Source organism: Macadamia integrifolia, chromosome 14 (genome assembly GCF_013358625.1).
Source record: "Macadamia integrifolia cultivar HAES 741 chromosome 14, SCU_Mint_v3, whole genome shotgun sequence".
Taxonomy (NCBI): Eukaryota; Viridiplantae; Streptophyta; class Magnoliopsida; order Proteales; family Proteaceae; genus Macadamia; species Macadamia integrifolia.
Window position 1 is genome coordinate 13,190,270 of NC_056570.1, and position 26,300 is coordinate 13,216,569.

The 26,300-nt window shown below is 37.3% G+C and overlaps 3 protein-coding genes and 1 long non-coding RNA gene across 6 annotated transcripts; 2 read left to right on the forward strand and 2 right to left on the reverse strand.

The window, feature by feature from the left end:
* Positions 1-402: 402 nt before the first annotated feature.
* LOC122061070 (photosynthetic NDH subunit of subcomplex B 5, chloroplastic-like) lies at positions 403-2,697 on the forward strand. 2 transcript variants are annotated; one of them, XM_042624235.1, is made up of 6 exons: positions 403-718; positions 819-879; positions 1,777-1,839; positions 1,924-1,982; positions 2,076-2,321; positions 2,434-2,697. In XM_042624235.1, the coding sequence occupies exons 1-5, from the start codon at positions 479-481 to the stop codon at positions 2,304-2,306; spliced, it is 654 nt and encodes a 217-aa protein (XP_042480169.1). In that variant the 5' UTR covers positions 403-478; the 3' UTR covers positions 2,307-2,321; positions 2,434-2,697. The 2 variants fall into 2 exon arrangements, with proteins under 2 accessions (XP_042480169.1, XP_042480170.1); XM_042624236.1 differs by having other exon boundaries at positions 2,439-2,697.
* Positions 2,698-7,481: 4,784 nt separating this feature from the next.
* On the reverse strand, positions 7,482-10,674 carry LOC122061071 (tryptophan synthase alpha chain-like). The gene is made up of 4 exons (XM_042624238.1): positions 10,261-10,674; positions 8,702-8,848; positions 8,548-8,613; positions 7,482-7,776 (listed from the first exon to the last, which is right to left on the reverse strand). Exons 1-4 carry the CDS (start codon positions 10,333-10,335, stop codon positions 7,594-7,596), a joined length of 471 nt encoding a protein of 156 aa, XP_042480172.1. The 5' UTR covers positions 10,336-10,674; the 3' UTR covers positions 7,482-7,593.
* A 3,155-nt stretch (positions 10,675-13,829) lies between these two features.
* On the reverse strand, positions 13,830-15,801 carry LOC122061072. The gene is made up of 2 exons (XR_006134556.1): positions 15,399-15,801; positions 13,830-14,061 (listed from the first exon to the last, which is right to left on the reverse strand). It is a non-coding gene; the product is annotated as an uncharacterized LOC122061072 (long non-coding RNA).
* A 515-nt stretch (positions 15,802-16,316) lies between these two features.
* Positions 16,317-18,601, forward strand: LOC122061388 (photosynthetic NDH subunit of subcomplex B 5, chloroplastic-like). Of its 2 annotated transcripts, none has more exons than XM_042624634.1 (6): positions 16,317-16,633; positions 16,732-16,792; positions 17,690-17,752; positions 17,837-17,895; positions 17,989-18,234; positions 18,338-18,601. In XM_042624634.1, exons 1-5 carry the CDS (start codon positions 16,394-16,396, stop codon positions 18,217-18,219), a joined length of 654 nt encoding a protein of 217 aa, XP_042480568.1. In that variant the 5' UTR covers positions 16,317-16,393; the 3' UTR covers positions 18,220-18,234; positions 18,338-18,601. The 2 variants fall into 2 exon arrangements, with proteins under 2 accessions (XP_042480568.1, XP_042480569.1); XM_042624635.1 differs by having other exon boundaries at positions 18,343-18,601.
* The last annotated feature ends 7,699 nt before the right edge of the window (positions 18,602-26,300 follow it).

Consider the following 26,300-nt stretch of genomic DNA (forward strand, 5'->3'; position numbering starts at 1 on the left):
ACATTGTAAATATATTTCCTCGGCAATCAAACATCTAAATTTTATTTCCCTTAGAAAATAAATTTCACTTTACATCAAAAATTTGCATTTCCCTTGTAACCAAACGGAGCCTTAATCTTATACACTATAAGTAACAATTCAACTATTGGTTGGACTGGTGTTAAACATAGCCCACGTCAGGTTGCTATCATTTCCCAACCATAATCCAGCCCATTTGATTTATAAAGTAAAGACACGAACAGGCCCGGAGTTAGCATAGTCCAACTGGCACCCTTGGTATACGCTTACCCAGGCTGATGCCAGCCCAGCCCAACTCCTGGGTTGTGGGCCTAACGTGGGACCAGAGCCCATCGACAATTCGCCATCCATTGCGGATAAGAGGAGAACGGCTATATTTCGTTCTTCTAAAATTGAAATAAACGAAAGGAAATGAAAAAGGCGGGCAGTGGAAGGGCTAATCAAAATTGTGAAGGCGATAATGGCGACTTCTTCTTCTACACCTTCAGTTCTCTTCACCAATCCAGTCCCCATAATCATCTCAAGATCATCTCCTGAAGTTGTGGTTAGGGTTCCTTCCAAAACCTTGAGATCTCTTCACCTCAGCTTCGGGCGAAGCCCCAATGGTTCCACGAGATTGAATGCGGCTGGATTGTCTGAGATAGAACCGGATCTCAACGAAGACAAAGTTGATCGTTGGAGGACTAATGGAGTCAGTCCTGTAAGCGACTGGGTTATCTGTTTTTTTTTTTTTTTTTTTACCTGATTTTTTTTGTGTGGAATGTTTTGATTTTTCAATGGTTTTATGTATTGAACTTCAGGAAGATTATGTTTATGGAGAGTACGATGGGCACCATACTTATCATGAGGGCCATGAAAAAGGTGTTACTTTGGATCTCAATTTTGTTCCAGTAGTTTTGCTAGATGAAACGTCTCTAACCCTTTTTTGGGATCCTCTCGGGATTGTAGTGTTAAATTTATTACAATGGAAGTTCATTCAAGAAGCTGTTGTAGTATTCACTGAATTGCTTGAACTCTGTTTTTACTTCACTGTAAGGGATTCTTTCGAAACTCTATACATTTTTGTTTTATTAGTCCTCAAGTGAAGAACAGAGAAAAAACATAGCCAAATTTTGAACCATCGGGTGATCGTTCCAATGATTTCAAGTAGACTACGAAGGATAAAGTAAGAAATGATCATATTATAGCTGATTTGGGAATAGGTCTGATACATGATAAGCTACGAAAAAGTTGTTTGAGGTGGCATGATCATGTTCAACAGAGGCCTTTGGCTACTCCAGTATGGAGGAGTGATTTGATTAAGATTGAGTGAGCTAAAGAAGCTAGGGGAAGACCTAAAATAGCCTTAGGAGAAGTGGTGAGGAAAGACATGCTCATTGGATGGTAAGGATCCATGTAGCTGAGCCCATTTATTTGGGATAAGGCTGAGTTGTTGCTGTATTTTGGATTCCAAGTATCATTCTTTCTATTCTAATGGCACATTTTTCTTTACATCCTCATCTCAGTTACACTTGTTTTGTGTATGTAATGTTTTGTAATTTCCAAGCTTTCTGATTCATACAAAACATGGCTGGTTCTACAGGACTAGTCTTGTAAAATTCTTTATTCAAAAGGGAAGAAGAGGTTTGATTGATGAGTTTATGGATTTTCTTCCCTGAAGTGTAATCATGCTAGAGATTAGGTTGTGCCTTTCTTCCTAACAGAGAAAACCCACTAGTATAATTAGCCCTTTGATTTGTTTTTTCTCCTCAATTGCAGGAACCTTTTGGGGAGCAATTGCAGAAGATTATGCAGCTACAGAGCCCCCTACGGGTTTCCAGGGTAGTAATACTTTATAAATGTCGATAACTCAGTAGCATGTGAGTACAAATGGTGCTAATATCATTCTCTCCTTTTCTTTGGTAGGTCTCATTTCATGGATTTTCCCTCCTGCAGTGGCTCTTGGTTATGCATACCATGTCCCGGTAATATAGAGACTTGTTTTATGAAAGAATACTAAATCCAGTTCATGAAACATTGTCATTATATCTTTGCCATTCTGATCTCCTGTCTTGCAGGGGGACTACTTATTCATTGGAGCAGCCGTTTTTGTGGTAATATTTTGCATGATTGAGATGGGAAAACCAGATAAACCCCATAACTTTGAGCCTCAAATCTACAATATGGAGAGGGGAGCTCGTGATAAACTAATAGCTGATTACAACACAATGGACATATGGGATTTCAATGAGAAATATGGTGACCTTTGGGATTTCACTGTGAAGAAAGACAACATAGAAAAAAGATAAACATTTAGCACACAGGTAGTTCCACTATGTATTCTTCTTTCATTCTCAACCCTTCCCCCCCCCCCCCCCCCCCCCCCCGGCTTTTTAATATGCAGAGCTTAAGGTAAATGGTGAGAAAATTATGCAGGACAGAATTAGGAGATCCTTTCAGAGGGTTGTACATTCGTGTTGGATATATTGCTGAGGTTGTTTCTGCAGATGAAGGTAGGTGTAATGGAACACATTTCGATTGAGATCATGAAGGTTTTGTTTATACATCTGTTAATATCGAATGTCACTATTCATTTATGTACGGAAATTCATAGGGTAGAATTTTGTAAATTATCATCACAAAAATTTGTTAGAACTTCACTTTTCATATAAATGCTTTTTCATATTCTTATGGGAATAATAGACAAAATAATGTTAGTAGTAGTTTCAGGTCTAGGTTCTTGAATGTTTATTGATTAGTGAAATCCTGACAATTTTGTGAATGGTAAGGAATTCTAGGAGTAATATGCCAAGGTACCAATAAGAGTGAAGGGCCATAAGAATGACAACTTGATCTCTAAAGGAGGCATCCAATCTTGAAAGCAAGTTTGTTTCTCATAGTAACTTTGGACATTTTTTTCCTCTAATATACCCAAGAAGTGATCTGGAAAACAAGCATAAAGAAGTAAAAGAATAGAGAGTTAAAAAATGGAGTATGGATCAGGTCCTCGCCTCATACGAGGTTTGATCCACACTTGGACTCAACTTGATCTCTTTCTTCTTTTAAAATTTTGAGTGGAGTCCAAGTGTGGATCAAACATTGTACGAGGACCTGATCCGGACTCCAAAAAAGGGGGGGGGGTTTGGATGACAGCCTAAGCAGATTTCTTTGAGGTATACCATCCCAGGATGCATAATAGTCCCTAGCAATGGGGACACCTCAACATTTATATAAAAATGGTAGACATTCAAACTAAACTAATAAAGTATTTACCAAAAAAAAAAATTAATAACTTACCAATTATCAATGTTTTAGATTCATTAAAGTAGCCCATTATAATGAAAATTTATTAGATCGAAGGCCTAATATGTATAAAATACAACCAAGGTTTATACCCACTAAAATAAATCTACTCCGTATAAGTCCACGATAATTGAATTCATTACCTTTTTTTTTTGGTGGAGGGAGAGGGTGGTGTACTAAAATCCATGACCTATTCCCCCTGTTCATATCCTGTAGTAGTTTGGTCTCTGGTAGATGAAGTACTGAACCAGTACTTCTTTCCAATCCTGCTCCTCTTCATCTGTTGGCTACATCCTTTACAAGCACAACCAACCATCAACCAACCAATTCAACTATCCATGTTAGGCCTATGTCTTCCACCAAACTGCTAATTAATATGGGTCAGATTGGGTTTTGACCCGGTTTCTACATGGGTCGCCCACTTGGGGTAATCATAGACCCACTAGGATTGGGAACCCTAGCTAGCCAATTCTCTATAAATAATAGGGTTTTGGCTACAAAGCCAATTAAAGTTTTGACATAATTTCTTTCTCCCTATTCTCTTCTATCTCTTCCAATTGAGAGTGGGTGTCTCCAAGGATCTCCATTGTAATCCTTAGATTTGGAGGGTGGAATATTACATAGCCATTGCCTAGCGAGATCGTCGTAACTTTTTCATTCGTCGCTGTTCTTGTAAATCGACGCATGGTGCAACCCGATCCATTCCACTGCGAGGAAAGCTATACTGAGGCCAGACATATTATTGCTTTGAGATGTGTTTTAGCATGTATATGTATATGTATATGTATTGGCAAATCATTATACCCTCCCATGACGATTTTGACTTGGGACTCGCTCCACTTCTTGGGATCCGAGGTCGATCCCCACCCACGGACCCCATGGATATTTATTTATTTATTTTTATCTAGGTTGGAGATCATGATTGGTATTTAATTTAAGTGGGCATGTTCATGTATGTACATTAGAGGTAGTCTTCATGCATGATGTAAAGTACGACGCTCCCTACTAGTAGATTGATGTAGTAGGATTTTTAAAGAATGTAATTATTTTTGGGACAATGAAATTAATTTTTTGAGAAGCCTTGTAAATGGAAAGCGCCCTGCACTGCATATCATACACTTATACTACCTCGACATGCCACATTAAGTACCAATCGGGTTCCTATGTGGGACCCATGCGCATCTGTTTGTATGGCGCAGTTTTTTGGATTGGAGATATCTAATTCTCAATATATTTATTCGAAATCGATTAAAATTATATGTCCCTGACCCAAACATATGAGATTTGATTATAAGCTTAGCGAAATTTTTGGTCTCACCGTGTGTTGTAAGGAACCATTAATTTTAATTACGGTTTCTAGAACAAATTCTTAATGTGTACCTAATGTTTACCTTGCACATTCTTGTGTGTAGTGATATGACCACTAATCATGTTGTTGCGGACTTCACCAAGGGTGACAAATTGACTGGACCCAACTATGACATGTGGCATCGAAAGATTTAATATTTGCTTAATGAGCAAAACTATCTTGAGTATTTGACCAATGTTATGGGCAAACCAGCTGAGGGTACTACCACTCAGCATCATCGTGATATAAAAGCTTATAATTAGTGGGTGAGTAAAGATCGCAGTACGTGCTTTATTATATTAAGCGCTATGCATGATGAGTTGATTAATGATTATGAGAAACACACCACGGCAAAGTCCATGTGGGACCAGCTAAACATTGACTTCGAAGGTACATCTACTACAAGGTTAAGGGGTATGACCTTGAAGTTTGAGATGTATAAGATGGATCCTAAACACACTATGCTTGAACACCTTAGGGTGATCAAGAACATGATTCGGAAGCTAAAAGATGCCGGAACCACTCTCACTGATGAGCAGCAAGTTCAAGCTGTCATTAGGACATTACTCGATTCTTGGAACCCCATAAAGCTCGTTCTCACACACAATGACAACATTAGAAATTTTTCTGATGTTGTTCAACATGTGGAACTTGAGGTAGAATGCCAAGAGGCGAACCATGTAACTGTCCTAGTCACCCAGGGAAGCAAAAGCAAGTTCAAAGGCAAAGGACAGGGTAACCCAAGAAATCAGGGTATGGCTTAAAACTAGACTCCAAAAGAAGGCAAGCCCGCCAAATGCAAAAGAGGCAACCGTGGTGGAAAGAAAGATTTATTTAAGGTCAAATGCTACAACTACCAGAAGATGGGGCACTTCGCTCGTGATTGCACTGAGCCGAAGCAGGTACCATTTCTACCCCGCTTTCTCTGTACTTTTGTTTGTACCCATGTTTTGATTTTCCATACACAATCTGATTGGATTGTGGATACAGGAGCAACAAAACATATAGCGCTAGATCAAAGGGGTTTTGTAGATTATCGCAGAATTCCAGCTGGATCCCAGAATGTGTTCATAGGGAACGGTATCAGTGAAGCAGTTCGAGGAGTTGGTACTTATCAACTCAAGATGCGTATTGGATGCACCTTGTTTCTTCATGATGTACTTTACACATCGGATATTCAACATAATCTACTTTCAGTTTCTGCATTTTTACCTTTAGGATATTCTTTCCACATTGACGGTTGCACTTCAGAGTTTTATTTGAGTGGTACTTTTGTTGGACGTGGATCCTTATTTGATGGATTTTTTAAATTATATTCAATTGATTTTGCTTCATCTGTTTCTTATGTAGTTAATACATGTGATAATTCTGAATCTATTACATGGCATGCTAGATTGGGAAACATAAGGCGAGACAAGATGACTAGGTTAGCTAGAAAATGCCTTTTAGGCCCACTTGCTAAAGTCACTCTTTGTGTGCGAGCCCTATCTAGTAGGTATGGCTCATTGGAAGCCTTTTGGAAAGGCAGTCTGAGCTATCCAACCTCTAGAACTTGTCCACTCAGATATTTACAGACCTATGAATATAAAGGCATGGAGAGTTCTATTTTTTATAATTGGTTTACTCTATTTTATGAATACAAGTAAGGGAGAACATCCCCATCGATTTTTGGCAAAAGAATAAGTCCCCTATTTTGAAGAAGTAGCTGGAATTCCAAGGTGGTGAATCCTTGGTTGGGTGGTGGAAAAGCCTCCCTTGGCCTTCGGTTGTGAAACCAGGTCATTCTGTCCTCTTGTTATCTTATTCTTCTATTTCTTCTCTCCAACTTCTTCTCTAAGTTTTACCAACAACACAGTTCCTGAGTAGGTGATGTTCAAGGTATTCGGAAACTGAGTCTTTGAGGGTTCGATTCTACACACATCCTTCCCTCTCTTATTGTTATTATTTCAATTATTAATCATCTCAGTTTCTGCCCAGATTTGTTCTCTGTTACACTCCTGCAATAGAAATTTCTGTTCTATTCTGATTTCAGCCCATCTATCCTTCAGATTGGGCTAATATTTGGAGGGATTCTTCGCCTCTTATAGGACTCAATTCAACCAGGAATGGGTGTACATCTGGTCATCAGATTGGGAGATACTGCTGTGTTTGTTTACTTTCTATTGCTTGACTTCCCTAGTTACTAATTCTCTCCTTAATCAGTTCCTGTAGATCCAACTGTTGGATCGTTATGAAATTTTGAACACTTACTCTGCAGGGTATGAGCCTTATTCTATCAAATTTTCAGCTCCATCTAAATATTAAATGTTGAGTATTTGATTACTCTTACTTCTGGATCTGTTTCTACCAAGAATTTAATCACTGCGATTCTGCCCAGTGACTTCTTGTCCATTAATCTGTCCTACAGGTTATTGATCTTTATCACATTGAACCAACTAAACACTACGGAATTTGAACAGGTGTGTCATTGTGCCAACAATTATATTTTTGCAACACACAGTTGCATTGCCATATGCTATGCAATTAGCAAGTGACCTAAATATGAAGTTCACATCTCAAGGTTGAAATAGAATGCTGATTTGTCAGTCAATGAGGAGACCTAAAGTAGTCATTCATTCCTTGAGTTACATTGGATCTATGTTATACAGTTATAGAAAGGATAAGATTTATGTAACAAAGGTACTATGTGTTGCATATGGTATTATGGTAGGGCTCCCATTTTCAAGTGCTGAGTTAGGCCATTTACTAGTTAGATTCTGCATAAAATACTGCATAATGCATAAGAAAGCATCAGGGATTATCAGCAGGAAGCATTGAATGTTCTAGACCGAGCTACATAACAGCAATACTGATATTAAAATATCCAGGCCAATAGGAGAGAAAGGGCATAACTCTATCAAAGCCGACCTTATATGTATATACACACGCACACACACCCCAAACATTCAACAGAGCATTAACATTTCAGCCAGAAGATAATATTTTTTTTTTTGGTAGTTGAACCAGAAGATAATATTACCACGCACTCCGGCATCTTTTACAATTGACATGAACTTCTCAGTGCCACGCTTGAGTATTGGATTGTAATAGGTAAATAACGCAATTGGACAAGATAATTGTGGGACAACCTACAAAATTAGTAAGAAAAAAGAAAAAATATCCTGATCATGGATTTTTTCATTACCATATTGACTCAGAAAATAACAAGCCTACTATAAAATAATCAAGAAATGAAGAGATCAAAACCATAATTTTTAAACTTTTATTTTCTGGGTAATCCATAACCCTAACATTCAAACATATGCAAGTGTATGTAAAAAATTGAGCTCATGATATTCATGCATACACTCACATACATGAACTTAAGCATCTACTATGTGCATATTCTTCTTATATAATTCATGATGTGGTAATGAACATGTTGAAGTGTATTGTGTGGTAGTGTACCGTGGGATAGTGTGGTGCTGTTTACCGTGGGATAATATGGTAGTGTTGAGTCGTGAGTTGGTCTTTTTTTATTTTACTTTTACTGTCATTAAACTTAGGTTGTATTTAGACTTTGAATCTTAGTAGGTTTCCTACTAAGAGTATATTTCGTAAGTTAATATAAACGGGGAACTAGACCATGATAGAGCACTTCTCTCTCTTCCTATCATGGCTCTAGCTTTCCCCTTTCTTCTTCTCTTTCTCGTGTATATATGCTGATTACCAGTGTTTGTTTTGCTACAATACATACGAGAAAAATGCATACACCACTGACCATGATACAGTGGTAGTATAGCCAGCAACCATTTTGAAGTATTTGGGTAACATAGATACATTGGTGCCTGGCACAGTACATTAAATAGAGTGAGTAAAAAGGAGAAAATAGGAGAAATGCAGTAATATCGGTAACCTACCCCCTTTAACATGGAGATGAGCGAATTAAAATCGGTCCCTTTTGCTAAAGCACGTGTAGCAGCAGCCTACAATATCAAACGGAAGGCAAGACAATGGGAAAGAAAACTGGGAAAATGTAAACAGGAAATGAATAAAGTTATCATTTAATCAAACCTGGATAACTGGGCCATCCGCCAAAGGATCAGAGTATGGTACACCCACTTCGATTATGTCTGATCCACAGGAATTAAGCACTTTCAAAGCTTCAGCGGTTGTTGATAAATCAGGATCACCAGCCATGACGAATGGGATAAGAGCCACCTTTAAATGAGACATATTCATATTATATAAAGCATTATTGGAAGAAGAAAAAAATTGTTTTCCAGAAGTATCTATTAGATCGCAATAAACAATCTTAACAGCTTAGGATCGATTTCGTTTCATAAAGATCAATTAGTGGCATGGCAAGTGGATGAGAGCTTATCCAGAAAAGAATTTGCTGACTTTGACAGTGTCTCTTCAGTAAAAATTGATTTGCAACATTAAGACAATGAGATCAGTATCAACTGGCTAATCCAAAAAATTTATAAGTACAGACATTCTATATTTCTATATATGAGATAGCTACACAAACACAGAAGTCACATATGTTAAAAGATCTTACACTGGGTAATGTGATAATAAATATAATGGACTGGACATGTTGTTCTGCACCTGGAAATTGGGGATATAAACTCAGGGCGAGAGAGGTTTGCTGCTTTAGAAAAGTAGTCGAGTGAAATAATTCCTGATTAAGCTTGGTACAAGGGCACTCTTGGAGTTGCCTAAGTCATTCCTATTTTCTGAATCTTCTTCTTCAGCTCTGCTCTGCTCTGCTCTTTTTGCAGTTTTCCATTTTTTGGAAGGCCAGCATATTGGATATTTCTAGTTTAATTAGAAGTTGCAATAGCCTGGTTTCATCTATAGTCAGCATTGGTTGGATTGAGAAATGCACATCTAAAACCACACAGATTCCAAACCAGAATAGATATAATCAATCTGAAACATGAATAATGGGAAAGAGAAAATGGAAAAATAGAAGCACATTAGTTAGATAAGGTTGGCAGATCAGGTCAATAACTGTAACCACTGAATTTAGCCATTGAATGTAATACCAGTAGACCCGAATCGGAAGTATAATTTCAAAGTCTTAATTGATATACCATCTGATTGTATTGTTGATTTGTTGTGAATTCACATCTATTGCTTCTAACACTGATATCAACAAACACATTATGACTCAAACTGAAAATGAATATATGAAATAGATGAAGTTCTACTCACCCCCCCCCCCCCCCCATTAATAATGAGGTTCTTCTGGAAATGATTTTGAACTTCCAATTTCATAAACCTCCTTTCATCTATGAAAGAATATATGAATTGGATGGGTTCTTCTGGAAATGATTTTGAACTTGGACATCTTGAAAAGTGATTTCTATTCATAACCCTTTCATCTACGAAAGAACACATGAATTGGATACTAATTGGTTCTCTGATAAACGTATCAACCATCCTGAAAGTAGGTTCTAAACACGAAAACAAAAATATTCACTCGGACTTCCGATTTCAACATAAGTAGACAATGCAACTTAATATAGAGCTAGAAATGATGGATTTCCGAAATCTAAAAAAAAATAAAAAAAAAACCATTAAAGTAGGGAGATTCAAAATACGATAAAGAGATTAAGAGATACCTTTCCTTGGTGTTTCAGATAAGAGAACGTCTCAGATAATCCACGAGCCGGTGCAATACTGAGGGTAACCATCATATTACGAGACTTTAAAGAGACTGTGAAACTCCGACTCAGTAGCCTTAATGTACGGAAAATAATCCACTGTAATTAAGGCGTTTTGAACCTCTGGTGTACCTTGTAATTCGCCCATTGATTTAAACAAAAACACTCTTACCAAAAAAAATGTATAAACAAAAACCATTAACCCAAAAAAAATACAAAAAAAAGAAAAACCCCATTTTACTCCTCGCGGACACAGAAGTTTCTTTGAAGTGTGCAATGGCTATCGTCGCCCTGCAATCAACCCGTTTTCTACAAACCAAGAAATTCCAGAGCCATTGTCTTAGGCTACTGAGTCGGAGTTTCACAGTCGCTCTGCAATCAACCCGTTTTCTACATCGTCGGCATGTCATAAATTTTTATCAAGGGAAAAATAATTTTCCTGAATAAGCCAATGCTCAAGCCCTCGATGTGAGGTCACACCCAAATCTTTTATTATTTTAAAACCATGGAATTGAAATTTTTTAATGAGTTATTTGACTTCCAAGTGATGAATGTATCGAATTATTAATGAGATTGGAGTTGCAAGGTCAAATTTGAAGATAAAGCCCCATGGTTTGTGTCGGTGGAATTTGATTGATTAGTTAATTTTGTTTAGTTGGGATTTCAAAATTCAGGTTGAGGGGAATTTCATACACTCAAATCTTATTTCTTACATTCAAATCTCACCTCACCATCTCAATTACCAATTTTCCCATTTGTTATCAATGACGTGGAGAGGATCCTTTGTTACGTAAAGACTGTGACATGTATTTTTTTTTTTGCCTTTTCTTAATAGACACATGGATAAGTGGAGTCGAGACATGGGCGTCTTTTCACAACCTGATTCTACTTCCCTATATATCTAAGCATACCCAACATTATTGGTAATTTTCTTTTCCCTTTCTTTAGTAATTTAACTTGCTTAGTTAACATTTAGTTAATTAGGTTATTGTTTTATTATTTTATGATCTATTGCATGTTAGTTAATTAATTATTTGATCGGATTCCATCAGTCCATTACTACATTGTTTTATTAGCTTAACCATGTATTAATTATTTAGCTCATGAAAGATTAAATTCTAAAGTTTATTATTTATTATTATTTTTTTAATACTGAATTAATTTTTTTATTACGTTATCAAAAAAAAAAAAATTTTTACTTGTTCAATCACTGTTGGCATTCGTCCCTTAGCATGACTCTCCCTTGATTGAATATGCTTAAATGGAGTCGTGGATTGATTTCGCTATAACTGAAATTGATACAAAGATTTTCTTCATTCACTAGTTGATTGTTTGTTAATTGAGATGGTGAAATTAGATATTTGGTTTGAAGTAATGTTTAGATTTAAATAATTTCTTTTGCATAAGGTATTTAGTATGGCATATTTAATTAAATGCATGGTATTTAGTTATTTGGCATAACATTAGATTAACTCATATGTTTAATTGGTGTGATTTTCTCTTTATTAGTGTATATATTTAGCTTCCTTATTTTAGTATAGTTCATTTTAAATTTGTGTTGTTGTTTATATTAGTTATGTGATAGTTATTTTATTAGTTTTGCTCAATAATATATATATATTAGTATAATGTAATCTTAATTCATTTCATATAATTATAATATAGCATCTAGTATAATCTTAGTATACTTAACTCACTTTAACATAGTATATTATGTAGATATGTAATGTATAGTAATCTCAATATACTTAATACAATTAGTATAAATATATTTAGTTATTAGCATAAGGATGATAATTTTAAATAGGTAAGCTAGTGTTAATTTAGTTAAAAACCTTAACACATTGGTTTTAATTAGGATCTCATAATACACTTAAACACATCACTTAGGGCTAGTTTAGGACAATTGCAATTAGAATAAATTAGGTTTCATCATGTACTTAATCATGTAATTAGGTTAATTATATTTTTATTAATACATTCCTTTATGGTAGTTAATCTAATGTAGTTTTTATAGTTATTTAATTCAAGCTTTAGCTAATTAAAAGTTTTTACCAATTAGTTTAAATTTTTCATCAACTTAGGGTTAAATTTATTTGTTTGTAATTAGTCTAAGTAGGTTTCGTAACATGTTAAACCTTTCAAATTATTTTAGTTCATTTAGTTTAGTTCAGCAAAACTTAGTCACTTGGTTTAGGCTTCACAATACCCAATTATCTAGTTTAGAGACTCGTGATTTAGATTATGAGTAGTTAATAGGAATAGTCTAAATAGAAGGATACTAACATTTGTCCAGCTGAACTTGGTGCCTAACATTTACAAATTGTAAATTGAAACATACCCAGTAACTTGGGGTGGACCATAGTTGATTCATGGAGTTTATAGTTTCTCTCCCATGGGGAGGGCATTTTTGGATCCTAGACACTAATTTAAGTGGTGATTCTCATTTTACCCATTTACTCTCATCCAAAGTGAGTGGGTATAGTTTCGAGGTGGAAACATCTTGATGACCCCTTTTAAATTCATATCTATGAGACCTAAGACGCCACCTTTGGCGCTCGTAGGGTGTTATATCTATAGTTGGCTACATAGATCTTGGTTTGCCATTCAACTCTTTTATAAAAGCAATTTAAATTCTAGTATAGTTACAAAATCAAAACTCTTTGCATCCAGTAGTTTCGTAATCTGTGGTTTTATTCATTATAAGTTGCAGATTTAGAGGTCATCTGTGCATAGTTAATTTTCATCAAATTTGGCTTTAAAAGTTAGGATCCCATCAATCACCCAAAGATTGACAAAAGAACAGAGGAGATTAATACAATCACATTCTTAGATCAAATTGAATATGGTCTTTGCTACTATGTGGTTTCAAATTTTGATTCAGAGTATCAGAGGTACAAAACCAAAATCGAAGTGTTTATTAAATAATTTCAGATAATGAAATTAAAACCGAGTCATTAACCAAACACTTATACGGTTTCTAAACGATTTCATAGAAAATTCCGCACTCAAAACATACTATTGTAAAATAATCATAAGCAATTATATAATATAAATTTACTGTCATATAAAAAGACAAATAAATTTTAATATAAACTTATTCCTTCTTTTATTTATTTATTTATTTATTTTTTAATTTGAATGATTGATTTTACAAAGAAGCGTAAACAATTTCATTAATTTGAGGTGAGGTAATCAGGAAGTCGAAAATGTTGTGTATTTAATGTATAATCCAAAATAAAATCGAACCGTTAATAAACGGTCATATTTTTCAAATCAAAATAAAATTATTTATTAAACGATTTCACGATTATGATGTAAACAACTTGTTTCAATTTTGGTAAACGGTCTTGATTTGATTTTGACTCCCTTAGGTTGCGTTTGGTTGCAAGGGAAATGGGAAAGGGAAGGGAAGTGAAGGATATTTTTTTTCCCTTTTGAGTCGTTTGGTTGCAACAGAAGTGAAGTGAAATTAATTTCTCATAGTTGTTTGGATGGACGTAAAATTGATGTAAAATAGATTTAAATTTTTAAAAAACTAGTAATCCAACCAAACTTGCTAAATTGTAACCAATTACACCCCTTTCAACCAATCAGGTTTGATAGTAAAATGAAAATTAGCAACCAGTCCTTAACATGTATATGCACTCAAAATTTCAACCAAGGAATTCTCCAGAAACTGAAGAGTGTTCCATATATTGACTCTGGTTTTCGCTTGTCCAGCTTAGTATATATTCTTGTTTCCTTTTGCACTTCTACCTATGGATTAGGAGATCATCAGTGCTGACTTCTGTTTAATTCTAGATTCAAAGGGCTGACATAAATCCATGGATAAACATATTTAAAAAACAGAAATGCATACATTTGCTATGAATTTAAAGCCAATTTTGATCTCTCCTTTGTAAGTATCATCTTCAAGCGCACCATTATATAAACTTGGTTGCACTTCTTTGAATCCCTTGTAAATAAACCACAAGAAATAGATGTAATTCGGACTGAGTGGTCAATTGATCCAGTCAAGTAGATAGTCAAGGTTGGGTTTGTAATAGTTTTGCTTATAATTCTGTTTTTTATATTGTACCCAGTAATTGCAAGGAATTATGCATCATGTATTAAAGACAACAGTAATTTTCTGTAGTTGTAGCAACATAGAACCCAAAATGCTTTATTTGGATGCTTTTCCATTAAACTTGGGACTCCATGAGTATTCCCTTTTGATCACTCATTCTTGCCAGAAGACTTAGGGGTTTCATGGTTTTGCGTGACAACACAGGTAGCATATATTTCCTAGTTAATAAAAGATTCTGATGCAGTGAATACTTAAAACTTATTAATTTATCTTCTTCTTTACCCATTCCTAAAACAACAAAGTTTATTAGCAGCAATAAAAGATATCAATCTATTAGTAATTTAAGATGTCCACCAAATTAAATAGGACTTGAAAAACAAAATCACAGTTCCCCATCCCATTTAGATCTCTATTCCATACTCTCTACAACTTCCTTAACCATTCCCACTACCCCATGATACATAAACATCTAAACATAACTAAGTAAATAGATGACAAAACATAAATGACAGAAAATAAGTAGATAATGTAGCTCGTCCAACTCCTATAGTTGCATGTAATAGGCGTAATAGGCCATCTATCTTTCTAGTATTTGGGTGGGGAGAGATAGGCCAAAGCGGGAGAAAGTATGGGTGCAGGTGGCCACTTAAGGCATAGCGACTAGAATGAACTATTTCCAATCTTGGAGCAGTGTTGTTGAGGTGATAAGAGGAAGATATTACCGTTGAAATTCATAAACACAGAGACTTGCAGCTCATGTATCAATGACCATGTGGAATTTTACTCTCTATGACACATTCAGACTTAATACAGTAAGTCTGATTCCTGATTACCTGATTATCGAAGTCTAAATGCCATAACAGGAATCATAAATGCTTAATACAGTATTACAGGATATAATATCTATATGACACATTTCATCAAACACTTGAGGTTAGTTTTATGCTCGTTGAGGACTAAGGAGGTGAAGTGAACAAAATAAAATGGAACAAAATGAAATGGAACAAAATAGAGAAAGAAATCAAACTTGATATTTAAAGCTTCCTTATCCGAGTGAGAATGAAGATATCTTTTGGCCCTAAAAATCCTCCCAATTCAAATCTGTGTTCTGCTTGCGGTGGGGTTTGTGTAACTTGAAGGCAGACCCTACTCCCTTCCTTTGTGCTCGGATTACACGACCCATCGCTTACTTCACCTTGAATCTCTCGATCTGAGAAGAAAGCTCTCTGGCTCTCTCAGTCACAGGCGCCGAAAATGGGATGGATCAAACAGGATGTAGGCGGCTCTGTGGAGGATAAAAATGCAGGGAAAGAAGCTTTAAACCTTAATCCACCGCTTCCTAGACCGAGGGAACAAAAAAAAAACCAGTCCAAGGGTTGAGAGTCTCAACTACTAGGCCATGGAAAGTGGGTTGCGAGCAGGGCAGGGAAAGTGAGTCACGAGTAGGGTGAGAGAAAGATATCGTGAATAGGGTTTTTATTTTTCTTCCTATTTTGGTGGGGAAATGAAAAGGGAAATTTTAATGTTTAAGTGGAATTGTTTTCACATGGTAAATATATTTCCTCGGCAATCAAACATCTAAATTTATTTCCCTTGGAAAATAAATTTCACTTTATATCAAAAATTTGCATTTGCCTTGTAACCAAACTGAGCCTTAATTTTTATACACTATAAGTAACAATTCAACTCTTGGTTGGACTGGTGTTAAACATAGCCCACGTCAGGTTGCTATCATTTCCCAACCATAATCCAGCCCATTTGATTTATAAAGTAAAGACACCAACAGGCCCGGAGTTAGCATAGTCCAACTGGCACCCTTGGTATACGCTTACCCAGGCTGATGCCAGCCCAGCCCAACTCCTGGGTTGTGGGCCTAACGTGGGACCAGAGCCCATCGACAATTCGCCATCCATTGCGGATAAGAGGAGAACGGCTATATTTCGTTCTTCTAAAATTGAAATAAACGAAAGGAAATGAAAAAGGCGGGCAGTGGAAGGGCTAATCAAAATTGTGAAGGCGATAATGGCGACTTCTTCTTCTACACCTTCAGTTCTCTTCACCAATCCAGTCCCCATAATCATCTCAAGATCATCTCCTGAAGTTGTGGTTAGGGTTCCTTCCAAAACCTTGAGATCTCTTCACCTCAGCTTCAGGCGAAACCCCAATGGTTCCACGAGATTGAATGCGGCTGGATTGTCTGAGATAGAACCGGATCTCAACGAAGACAAAGTTGATCGTTGGAGGACTAATGGAGTCAGTCCTGTAAGCGACTGGGTTATCTGTTTTTTTTTTTTTTTTTACCTGATTTTTTTTGTGTGGAATGTTTTGATTTTTCAATGGTTTTATGTATTGAACTTCAGGAAGATTATGTTTATGGAGAGTACGATGGGCACCATACTTATCATGAGGGCCATGAAAAAGGTGTTACTTTGGATCTCAATTTTGTTCCAGTAGTTTTGCTAGATGAAACGTCTCTAACCCTTTTTTGGGATCCTCTCGGGATTGTAGTGTTAAATTTATTACAATGGAAGTTCATTCAAGAAGCTGTTGTAGTATTCACTGAATTGCTTGAACTCTGTTTTTACTTCACTGTAAGGGATTCTTTCGAAACTCTATACATTTTTGTTTTATTAGTCCTCAAGTGAAGAACAGAGAAAAAACATAGCCAAATTTTGAACCATCGGGTGATCGTTCCAATGATTTCAAGTAGACTACGAAGGATAAAGTAAGAAATGATCATATTATAGCTGATTTGGGAATAGGTCTGATACATTATAAGCTACGAAAAAGTTGTTTGAGGTGGCATGATCATGTTCAACAGAGGCCTTTGGCTACTCCAGTATGGAGGAGTGATTTGATTAAGATTGAGTGAGCTAAAGAAGCTAGGGGAAGACCTAAAATAGCCTTAGGAGAAGTGGTGAGGAAAGACATGCTCATTGGATGGTAAGGATCCATGTAGCTGAGCCCATTTATTTGGGATAAGGCTGAGTTGTTGCTGTATTTTGGATTCCAAGTATCATTCTTTCTATTCTAATGGCACATTTTTCTTTACATCCTCATCTCAGTTACACTTGTTTTGTGTATGTAATGTTTTGTAATTTCCAAGCTTTCTGATTCATACAAAACATGGCTGGTTCTACAGGACTAGTCTTGTAAAATTCTTTATTCAAAAGGGAAGAAGAGGTTTGATTGATGAGTTTATGGATTTTCTTCCCTGAAGTGTAATCATGCTAGAGATTAGGTTGTGCCTTTCTTCCTAACAGAGAAAACCCACTAGTATAATTAGCCCTTTGATTTGTTTTTTCTCCTCAATTGCAGGAACCTTTTGGGGAGCAATTGCAGAAGATTATGCAGCTACAGAGCCCCCTACGGGTTTCCAGGGTAGTAATACTTTATAAATGTCGATAACTCAGTAGCATGTGAGTACAAATGGTGCTAATATCATTCTCTCCTTTTCTTTGGTAGGTCTCATTTCATGGATTTTCCCTCCTGCAGTGGCTCTTGGTTATGCATACCATGTCCCGGTAATATAGAGACTTGTTTTATGAAAGAATACTAAATCCAGTTCATGAAACATTGTCATTATATCTTTGCCATTCTGATCTCCTGTCTTGCAGGGGGACTACTTATTCATTGGAGCAGCCGTTTTTGTGGTAATATTTTGCATGATTGAGATGGGAAAACCAGATAAACCCCATAACTTTGAGCCTCAAATCTACAATATGGAGAGGGGAGCTCGTGATAAACTAATAGCTGATTACAACACAATGGACATATGGGATTTCAATGAGAAATATGGTGACCTTTGGGATTTCACTGTGAAGAAAGACAACATAGAAAAAAGATAAACATTTAGCACACAGGTAGTTCCACTATGTATTCTTCTTTCATTCTCAACCCTTCCCCCCCCCCCCCCCGGCTTTTTAATATGCAGAGCTTAAGGTAAATGGTGAGAAAATTATGCAGGACAGAATTAGGAGATCCTTTCAGAGGGTTGTACATTCGTGTTGGATATATTGCTGAGGTTGTTTCTGCAGATGAAGGTAGGTGTAATGGAACACATTTCGATTGAGATCATGAAGGTTTTGTTTATACATCTGTTAATATCGAATGTCACTATTCATTTATGTACGGAAATTCATAGGGTAGAATTTTGTAAATTATCATCACAAAAATTTGTTAGAACTTCACTTTTCATATAAATGCTTTTTCATATTCTTATGGGAATAATAGACAAAATAATGTTAGTAGTAGTTTCAGGTCTAGGTTCTTGAATGTTTATTGATTAGTGAAATCCTGACAATTTTGTGAATGGTAAGGAATTCTAGGAGTAATATGCCAAGGTACCAATAAGAGTGAAGGGCCATAAGAATGACAACTTGATCTCTAAAGGAGGCATCCAATCTTGAAAGCAAGTTTGTTTCTCATAGTAACTTTGGACATTTTTTTCCTCTAATATACCCAAGAAGTGATCTGGAAAACAAGCATAAAGAAGTAAAAGAATAGAGAGTTAAAAAATGGAGTATGGATCAGGTCCTCGCCTCATACGAGGTTTGATCCACACTTGGACTCAACTTGATCTCTTTCTTCTTTTAAAATTTTGAGTGGAGTCCAAGTGTGGATCAAACATTGTACGAGGACCTGATCCGGACTCCAAAAAAGGGGGGGGGGTTTGGATGACAGCCTAAGCAGATTTCTTTGAGGTATACCATCCCAGGATGCATAATAGTCCCTAGCAATGGGGACACCTCAACATTTATATAAAAATGGTAGACATTCAAACTAAACTAATAAAGTATTTACCAAAAAAAAAAATTAATAACTTACCAATTATCAATGTTTTAGATTCATTAAAGTAGCCCATTATAATGAAAATTTATTAGATCGAAGGCCTAATATGTATAAAATACAACCAAGGTTTATACCCACTAAAATAAATCTATTCCGTATAAGTCCACGATAATTGAATTCATTACCTTTTTTTTTTGGTGGAGGGAGAGGGTGGTGTACTAAAATCCATGAGCTATTCCCCCTGTTCATATCCTGTAGTAGTTTGGTCTCTGGTAGATGTCCTTAATTTCACCCAACGCATGATGGGGCCCAAACCATTGCATATCTGTAGTAGATGTGTCGGTGGAGCATATTTCAGAGGAAGGTAGAAATCTTAATTTCATACGGTGGCAATTAGCTTATATATAGAATCACAGATATCTCTACCTGTAATATTTGGAGATAGAAAGTGAATATAAAAAGAGTGAACCAGTACTTCTTTCCAATCCTGCTCCTCTTCATCTGTTGGCTACATCCTTTACAAGCACAACCAACCATCAGCCAACCAATTCAACTATCTATGTTAGGCCTATGTCTTCCACCAAACTGTTAATTAATATGGGTCAGATTGGGTTTTGACCCGGTTTCTACATGGGTCGCCCACTTGGGGTAATAATAGACCCACTAGGATTGGGAACCCTAGCTAGCCAATTCTCTATAAATAATAGGGTTTTGGCTACAAAGCCAATTAAAGTTTTGACATAATTTCTTTCTCCCTATTCTCTTCTATCTCTTCCAATTGAGAGTGGGTGTCTCCAAGGATCTCCATTGTAATCCTTAGATTTGGAGGGTGGAATATTACATAGCCATTGCCTAGCGAGATCGTCGTAACTTTTTCATTCGTCGCTGTTCTTGTAGATCGACGCATGGTGCAACCCGATCCATTCCACTGCGAGGAAAGCTATACTGAGGCCAGACATATTATTGCTTTGAGATGTGTTTTAGCATGTATATGTATATGTATATGTATTGGCAAATCATTATACCCTCCCATGACGGTTTTGACTTGAGACTCGCTCCACTTCTTGGGATCCGAGGTCGATCCCCACCCACGGACCCCATGGATATTTATTTATTTATTTTTATCTAGGTTGGAGATCATGATTGGCATTTAATTTAAGTGCGCATGTTCATGTATGTACATTAGAGGTAGTCTTCATGCATGATGTAAAGTACGACGCCCCCTACTAGTAGATTGATGTAGTAGGATTTTTAAAGAATGTAATTATTTTTGGGACAATGAAATTAATTTTTTGAGAAGCCTTGTAAATGGAAAGCGCCCTGCACTGCATATCATACACTTATACTACCTCGACATGCCACATTAAGTACCAATCGGGTTCCTATGTGGGACCCATGCGCATCTGTTTGTATGGCGCAGTTTTTTAGATTGGAGATATCTAATTCTCAATATATTTATTCGAAATCGATTAAAATTATGTCCCTGACCCAAACATATGAGATTTGATTATAAGCTTAGCGAAATTTTTGGTCTCACCGTGTGTTGTAAGGAACCATTAATTTTAATTACGGTTTCTAGAACAAATTCTTAATGTGTACCTAATGTTTACCTTGCACATTCTTGTGTGTAGTGATATGACCACTAATCATGTTGTTGCGGACTTCACCAAGGGTGACAAATTGACTGAACCCAACTATGACATGTGGCATCGAAAGATTCAATATTTGTTTAATGAACAAAACTATCTTGAGTATTTGACCAATGTTATGGGCAAACCAGCTGAGGGTACTACCACTCAGCATCGTCGTGATATAAAAGCTTATAATCAGTGGGTGAGTAAAGATCGCAGTACGTGCTTTATTATATTAAGTGCTATGCATGATGAGTTGATTAATGATTATGAGAAACACACCACGGCGAAGTCCATGTGGGACCAGCTAAACATTGACTTCGGAGGTACATCTACTACAAGGTTAAGGGGTATGACCTTGAAGTTTGAGATGTATAAGATGGATCCTAAGCACACTATGCCTGAACACCTTAGGGTGATCAAGAACATGATTCGGAAGCTAAAAGATGCCGGAACCACTCTCACTGATGAGCAGCAAGTTCAAGCTGTCATTAGGACATTACTCGATTCTTGGAACCCCATAAAGCTCGTTCTCACACACAATGACAACATTATAAATTTTTCTGATGTTGCTCAACATGTGGAACTTGAGGTAGAATGCCAAGAGGCGAACCATGTAACTGTCCTAGTCACCCAGGGAAGCAAAAGCAAGTTCAAAGGCAAAGGACAGGGTAACCCAAGAAATCAGGGTATGGCTTAAAACTAGACTCCAAAAGAAGGCAAGCTCGCCAAATGCAAAAGAGGCAAGCGTGGTGGAAAGAAAAATTTATTTAAGGTCAAATGCTACAACTACCAGAAGATGGGGCACTTCGCTCGTGATTGCACTGAGCCGAAGCAGGTACCATTTCTACCCCGCTTTCTCTGTACTTTTGTTTGTACCCATGTTTTGATTTTCCATACACAATCTGACTGGATTGTGGATACAGGAGCAACAAAACATATAGCGCTAGATCAAAGGGGTTTTGTAGATTATCGCAGAATTCTAGCTGGATCCCAGAATGTGTTCATAGGGAACGGTATCAGTGAAGCAATTCGAGGAGTTGGTACTTATCAACTCAAGATGCGTATTGGATGCACCTTGTTTCTTCATCATGTACTTTACACATCGGATATTCAGCATAATCTACTTTCAGTTTCTGCATTTTTACCTTTAGGATATTCTTTCCACATTGACGGTTGCACTTCAGAGTTTTATTTGAGTGGTACTTTTGTTGGACGTGGATCCTTATTTGATGGATTTTTTAAATTAGATTCAATTGATTTTGCTTCATCTGTTTCTTATGTAGTTAATACATGTGATAATTCTGAATCTATTACATGGCATGCTAGATTGGGAAACATAAGGCGAGACAAGATGACTAGGTTAGCTAGAAAATGCCTTTTAGGCCTACTTGCTAAAGTCACTCTTTGTGTGCGAGCCCTATCTAGTAGGTATGGCTCATTGGAAGCCTTTTGGAAAGGCAGTCTGAGCTATCCAACCTCTAGAACTTGTCCACTCAGATATTTACAGGCCTATGAAAATAAAGGCATGACATGACACGTCTTATTTTCTCACATTTATTAATGATTATTCACGATACGATTATGTGTATCTGATCGCTCACCACTACGAGACATTAGATTGCTTCAAACGCTTCGTGGCAGTGGTTGAGAATCAGTCAAGCAAGAGCTTAAAAACTTTGCGCACTGACCGGGGACTTGAATATTTATCCGACCAGTTTAAAGAACTGTGTGAGAAGAAGGGGATTAGCAGGCAGTTAACCATTTCTAACACTCCGCAGCAAGATGGTGTAGCGGAGAGGAGAAATAGGACACTCTTAGATATGGTTAGGTCGATGATGGCACAAGCCAACCTCTGGATATCTTTATGAGGGGATGCTCTTTTGACTGCTTCTTACATCCTTAACCGAGTGCCTTCACAGTCAACTCCTTCGACCCCTTATGAGTTATGGAAAGGTACAAAGCCAAATTTAAGGCATATGCGACCATGTGGATCAATAGGTTATGTTCACAGTACCTCCCATAAGTTTGGGAAGCTTGGCCCTAGAGTTAGGAAACACATCTTTATAAGATATTCCGACAGCTCAAAGGGTTACGTTATGTACGGTAAACACCTTGATGGAGGAATGACCGAGATTGACTCATGGGATATCGACTTTATTGAGATAGGTTTTCCTAGCATTAGTGACACAAGCAGGGATCCCAACCTCTTTGAGATAGAGAACGAGGATAATGTCTCACCTATTCTTGGCGAGAGTGGGGAATTAACTCATCCTGTAATCGTTAGAGAAATTTAGACTGATCATCAGCCTAGTGGGAATATACCAACCAATGGGAGTATGCCACAAGGCGATCATCAGGATTCCCCCGCGCGTAAGAGCACTCGTGGTTAAATTTCTCATCAACGTTTTGAGATTGAAGGGGAAGCTCTCATTTGTGTTCCAAAGGACGAGGATGAGCCTGCTTCTTTGCGAGAGGTGCTCTCCTCACCTGCTAAGGATAAGTGGCAAACTGCTATGGAGGATGAACTAAGTCCTATGAGTAAGAACTAGGTATGGGAGTTAGTTAACCTACCTACTGGGAGTAAGACTATTGGAAACAAATGGGTTTTAAAGGTCAAGTGCAAGGCGGATGGTTCAATTGACAAGTATAAAACACACCTTGTGGCGAAGGGCTATACCCAAAAGGAGGATGTAGACTATGATGAGACTTTCTCCCCAGTGGTGAGAATTGTCTCAATTCGTCTCATTCTAGCCATTGTCGTAAAATTGAATTTGAAACTCTTTCAAATGGATATTAAAACTGTATTTCTCAATGGAGAACTAGATGAGGAGACCTTTATGGATCAACCAATGGGTTTTGAGGCTAAAGGACAAGAGCGTAAAGTTTACCATCTCAAACGTTCTATATATGGCCTTAAACAATCGTCTAGGGAGTGGTACTTTAGATTTCATCATTCCATTATCTCTGTTGGTTTTGAAATGATTGAAGAGGACCATTGTATGTATGTGAAATGGTCCAAGGTAAGTTTTCTTATTCTATCCTTATACGTTGACGACATTCTATTGGGAAGCTAACTTTGTGTTAGGCATCAAGATCATTAGGAATCGCTCTAGGAATATTCTTAGTTTGTCTCAAGAACATAAAGAAGATCTTTGAATGATTCCACATGGATAAGTCTAAACCCATTGACACTCCCATGGACAAGGCCTGTGTTTTGAGCCTTGACCAGTGCCTTAAGACTGATGAAGAGAAGAATCAAATGTCCAAAGTACCCTATGCAGCAGCGATAGGCAGTTTGATGTACGCGATGATGTGCATGCATCCAGATATATGTTTCGCAGTTGGCATGGTTAGTCGTTACCAGAGTAATCCAGGATTACATTATTGGCAGGTAGTGAAAAGAATCTTTCGATACCTTTGTGGGACCACTGATCTCACCCTCATTTACAATGGTTCGGATTTGAGATTGAGAGACTATAGTAATGTTGACTGGGCTAGCATCACAAGGAAATGTTATCTTGAAGCATATCTCCACGAGTAGCATGGTGGTTGATCCGTTAACTAAGCCTATTGCTCGGGACATTTTTCTTACTCATGTTAGGAATCTGGGACTTAGACGTGGATGATTTATATTTCGAGTTTTGACATTTTCTTTAGACATTATTGTTATCACTGTTTGATTTATATATGAGACATATAATTCTTTAGAGTGATTTACATGAGTAAACATTTTATATTTTAAAAATGTCACTAGGATTAAATCGACCCAATCACAAGGATGATTCATCTTGACTCTTAGAAACAACAGCAAAATGAGCTAAATTCATCTCGACGCTTGAAAATAGCGAGTGAGATGAATATACAGTTTTTTAGCTAAGTGGCGCCTTAGTTAGAGCTAAGATGAGACATTTCTATAGTCGAACACAAAGATCCCATGTCATTATAGCCTACTTATAGCAGAGTGTGAGAATTCATGCAGATGCTATGGGGGCGACTGAGCTGATTTAGTCAGGTTAAGCGCTTGAAAGTGAGACTGAACTCATACTCATATAATGTTCTTTTTATTTTATGAGTAACATGCCCACCTTAGTGGGAGTTGCACCGTAGTGTACATTTCATATTGTTTGTGCTTTATTACTACCATTTGTGAGAGTGACTGAATAGATCCCTTCTTCGTACTATATGAGCCACTTGGATCAAAACTAAGTTGATCCTATGGATACTTTCTACCTGAGACCATGTCATAAAGAGGATGCCCAATGACGCTACTTTGACGTGCTCCTTAGGATCATGGATGATGCGGTCCAACAGGACACGATTGGGAAAGCGATTGGGAATAGTTGGATTGACATGTGGACTTAGGGAAAACTATTCGAAATTACACCCTTGTATTGTGGCTTATTTTTCGGGTGACTTGTCATATTTATGTTTCGAAGTAGTCATAAGCACATTTCATATTTTAAGGTTAGCACTGCTCATCATGAGGGATCGAGAGTGCTGGACTTAGTGTAATTGGATTGTTTAGGTTACCCCATATTATTTGTTAGTGATGTGCTACGTTGGTTAGATGGAAGTTTGATATAGCACTCATACATTCGTATTATCTCATTAGGTCACACGCTCCATTTCCTGTATGATGAGACACCTATGGTAGAGAGACTTTCAGAATGGACAATTGATAATGTCCGACCTGCGTGGACGAGTGGGAGATGTTAATTAATATGGGTCGGAATCCATTCCAACCCAGTTCCTACATGGGTCGCCCACTTGGGGTAATCATAGACCCATTAGGATTAGGAACCCTAGCTAGCCAATTCTCTATAAATTATAGAGTTTTGGCCACAAAGTCAATTAAGGTTTTGACCTAATTTCTTTCTCCCTATTCTCTTCTGTCTCTTCCAATTGAGAGTGGGTATCTCCAAGGATCTTCATTGCAATCTTTAGATTTGGAGAGTGGAATATTGCATAGCCATTGCCTAGCGAGATCGTTGCAATTTTTTCGTTCGTCGTTGTTCGTGCGGATCGACCCGTGGTGCAACCCGATCCATTCCGCTGCAAGGAAAACTATACTGAGGTATTCCCCGGATACCCGTTTTTCTTTCCATTTAACATTCATGGCTCCAACGGACCTCCTAGAACTCGCCACCATTGGTGACCTCTTTTGTGTTAGCCGATTCATGATATCTGAACCCAACTTCTCCTTGCCAACAACTGCTTAGCACAGTTAGTAATGGCATTGCTGTTGAAGCAGCCTAATGGCATGTCTCATATTCAAGACTTCCCCTTCCCCCCCCCTCCATCCACCCAAACTAGTAGGCCTATAGGAAACACATTAGTTAGCCATGGGAAGAGTTATGTTGAAGATCCACCACAGATCGAGATCCTCTGTCATGTGACACAACGTGTAGTGCAGATCCAAAGGCTAGGAGCACATTGGGCTGTGTCTGAGGGCTCCAAACACTTGGATCTGTGCATTACAGACAAGTCTGATCAATCTCCCAAAC

What these genes read in the sequence shown, in the direction of transcription:
- LOC122061388 (XM_042624634.1), top strand. Translation starts at nt 16,394, where the DNA reads ATGGCGACTTCTTCTTCTACACCTTCAGTTCTCTTCACCAATCCAGTC. An exon ending in GGACTAATGGAGTCAGTCCT is followed by an intron (nt 16,634 to 16,731) that starts GTAAGCGACTGG and finishes ATTGAACTTCAG; the next exon opens with GAAGATTATGTTTATGGAGA. An exon ending in TCATGAGGGCCATGAAAAAG is followed by an intron (nt 16,793 to 17,689) that starts GTGTTACTTTGG and finishes CCTCAATTGCAG; the next exon opens with GAACCTTTTGGGGAGCAATT.
- LOC122061071 (XM_042624238.1), bottom strand. Translation starts at nt 10,335, where the DNA reads ATGATGGTTACCCTCAGTATTGCACCGGCTCGTGGATTATCTGAGACG. An exon ending in CGGATGGCCCAGTTATCCAG is followed by an intron (nt 8,614 to 8,701) that starts GTTTGATTAAAT and finishes TTGATATTGTAG; the next exon opens with GCTGCTGCTACACGTGCTTT. An exon ending in TCATCTCCATGTTAAAGGGG is followed by an intron (nt 7,777 to 8,547) that starts GTAGGTTACCGA and finishes CTAATTTTGTAG; the next exon opens with GTTGTCCCACAATTATCTTG.
- LOC122061070 (XM_042624235.1), top strand. Translation starts at nt 479, where the DNA reads ATGGCGACTTCTTCTTCTACACCTTCAGTTCTCTTCACCAATCCAGTC. An exon ending in GGACTAATGGAGTCAGTCCT is followed by an intron (nt 719 to 818) that starts GTAAGCGACTGG and finishes ATTGAACTTCAG; the next exon opens with GAAGATTATGTTTATGGAGA. An exon ending in GTTATGCATACCATGTCCCG is followed by an intron (nt 1,983 to 2,075) that starts GTAATATAGAGA and finishes CCTGTCTTGCAG; the next exon opens with GGGGACTACTTATTCATTGG.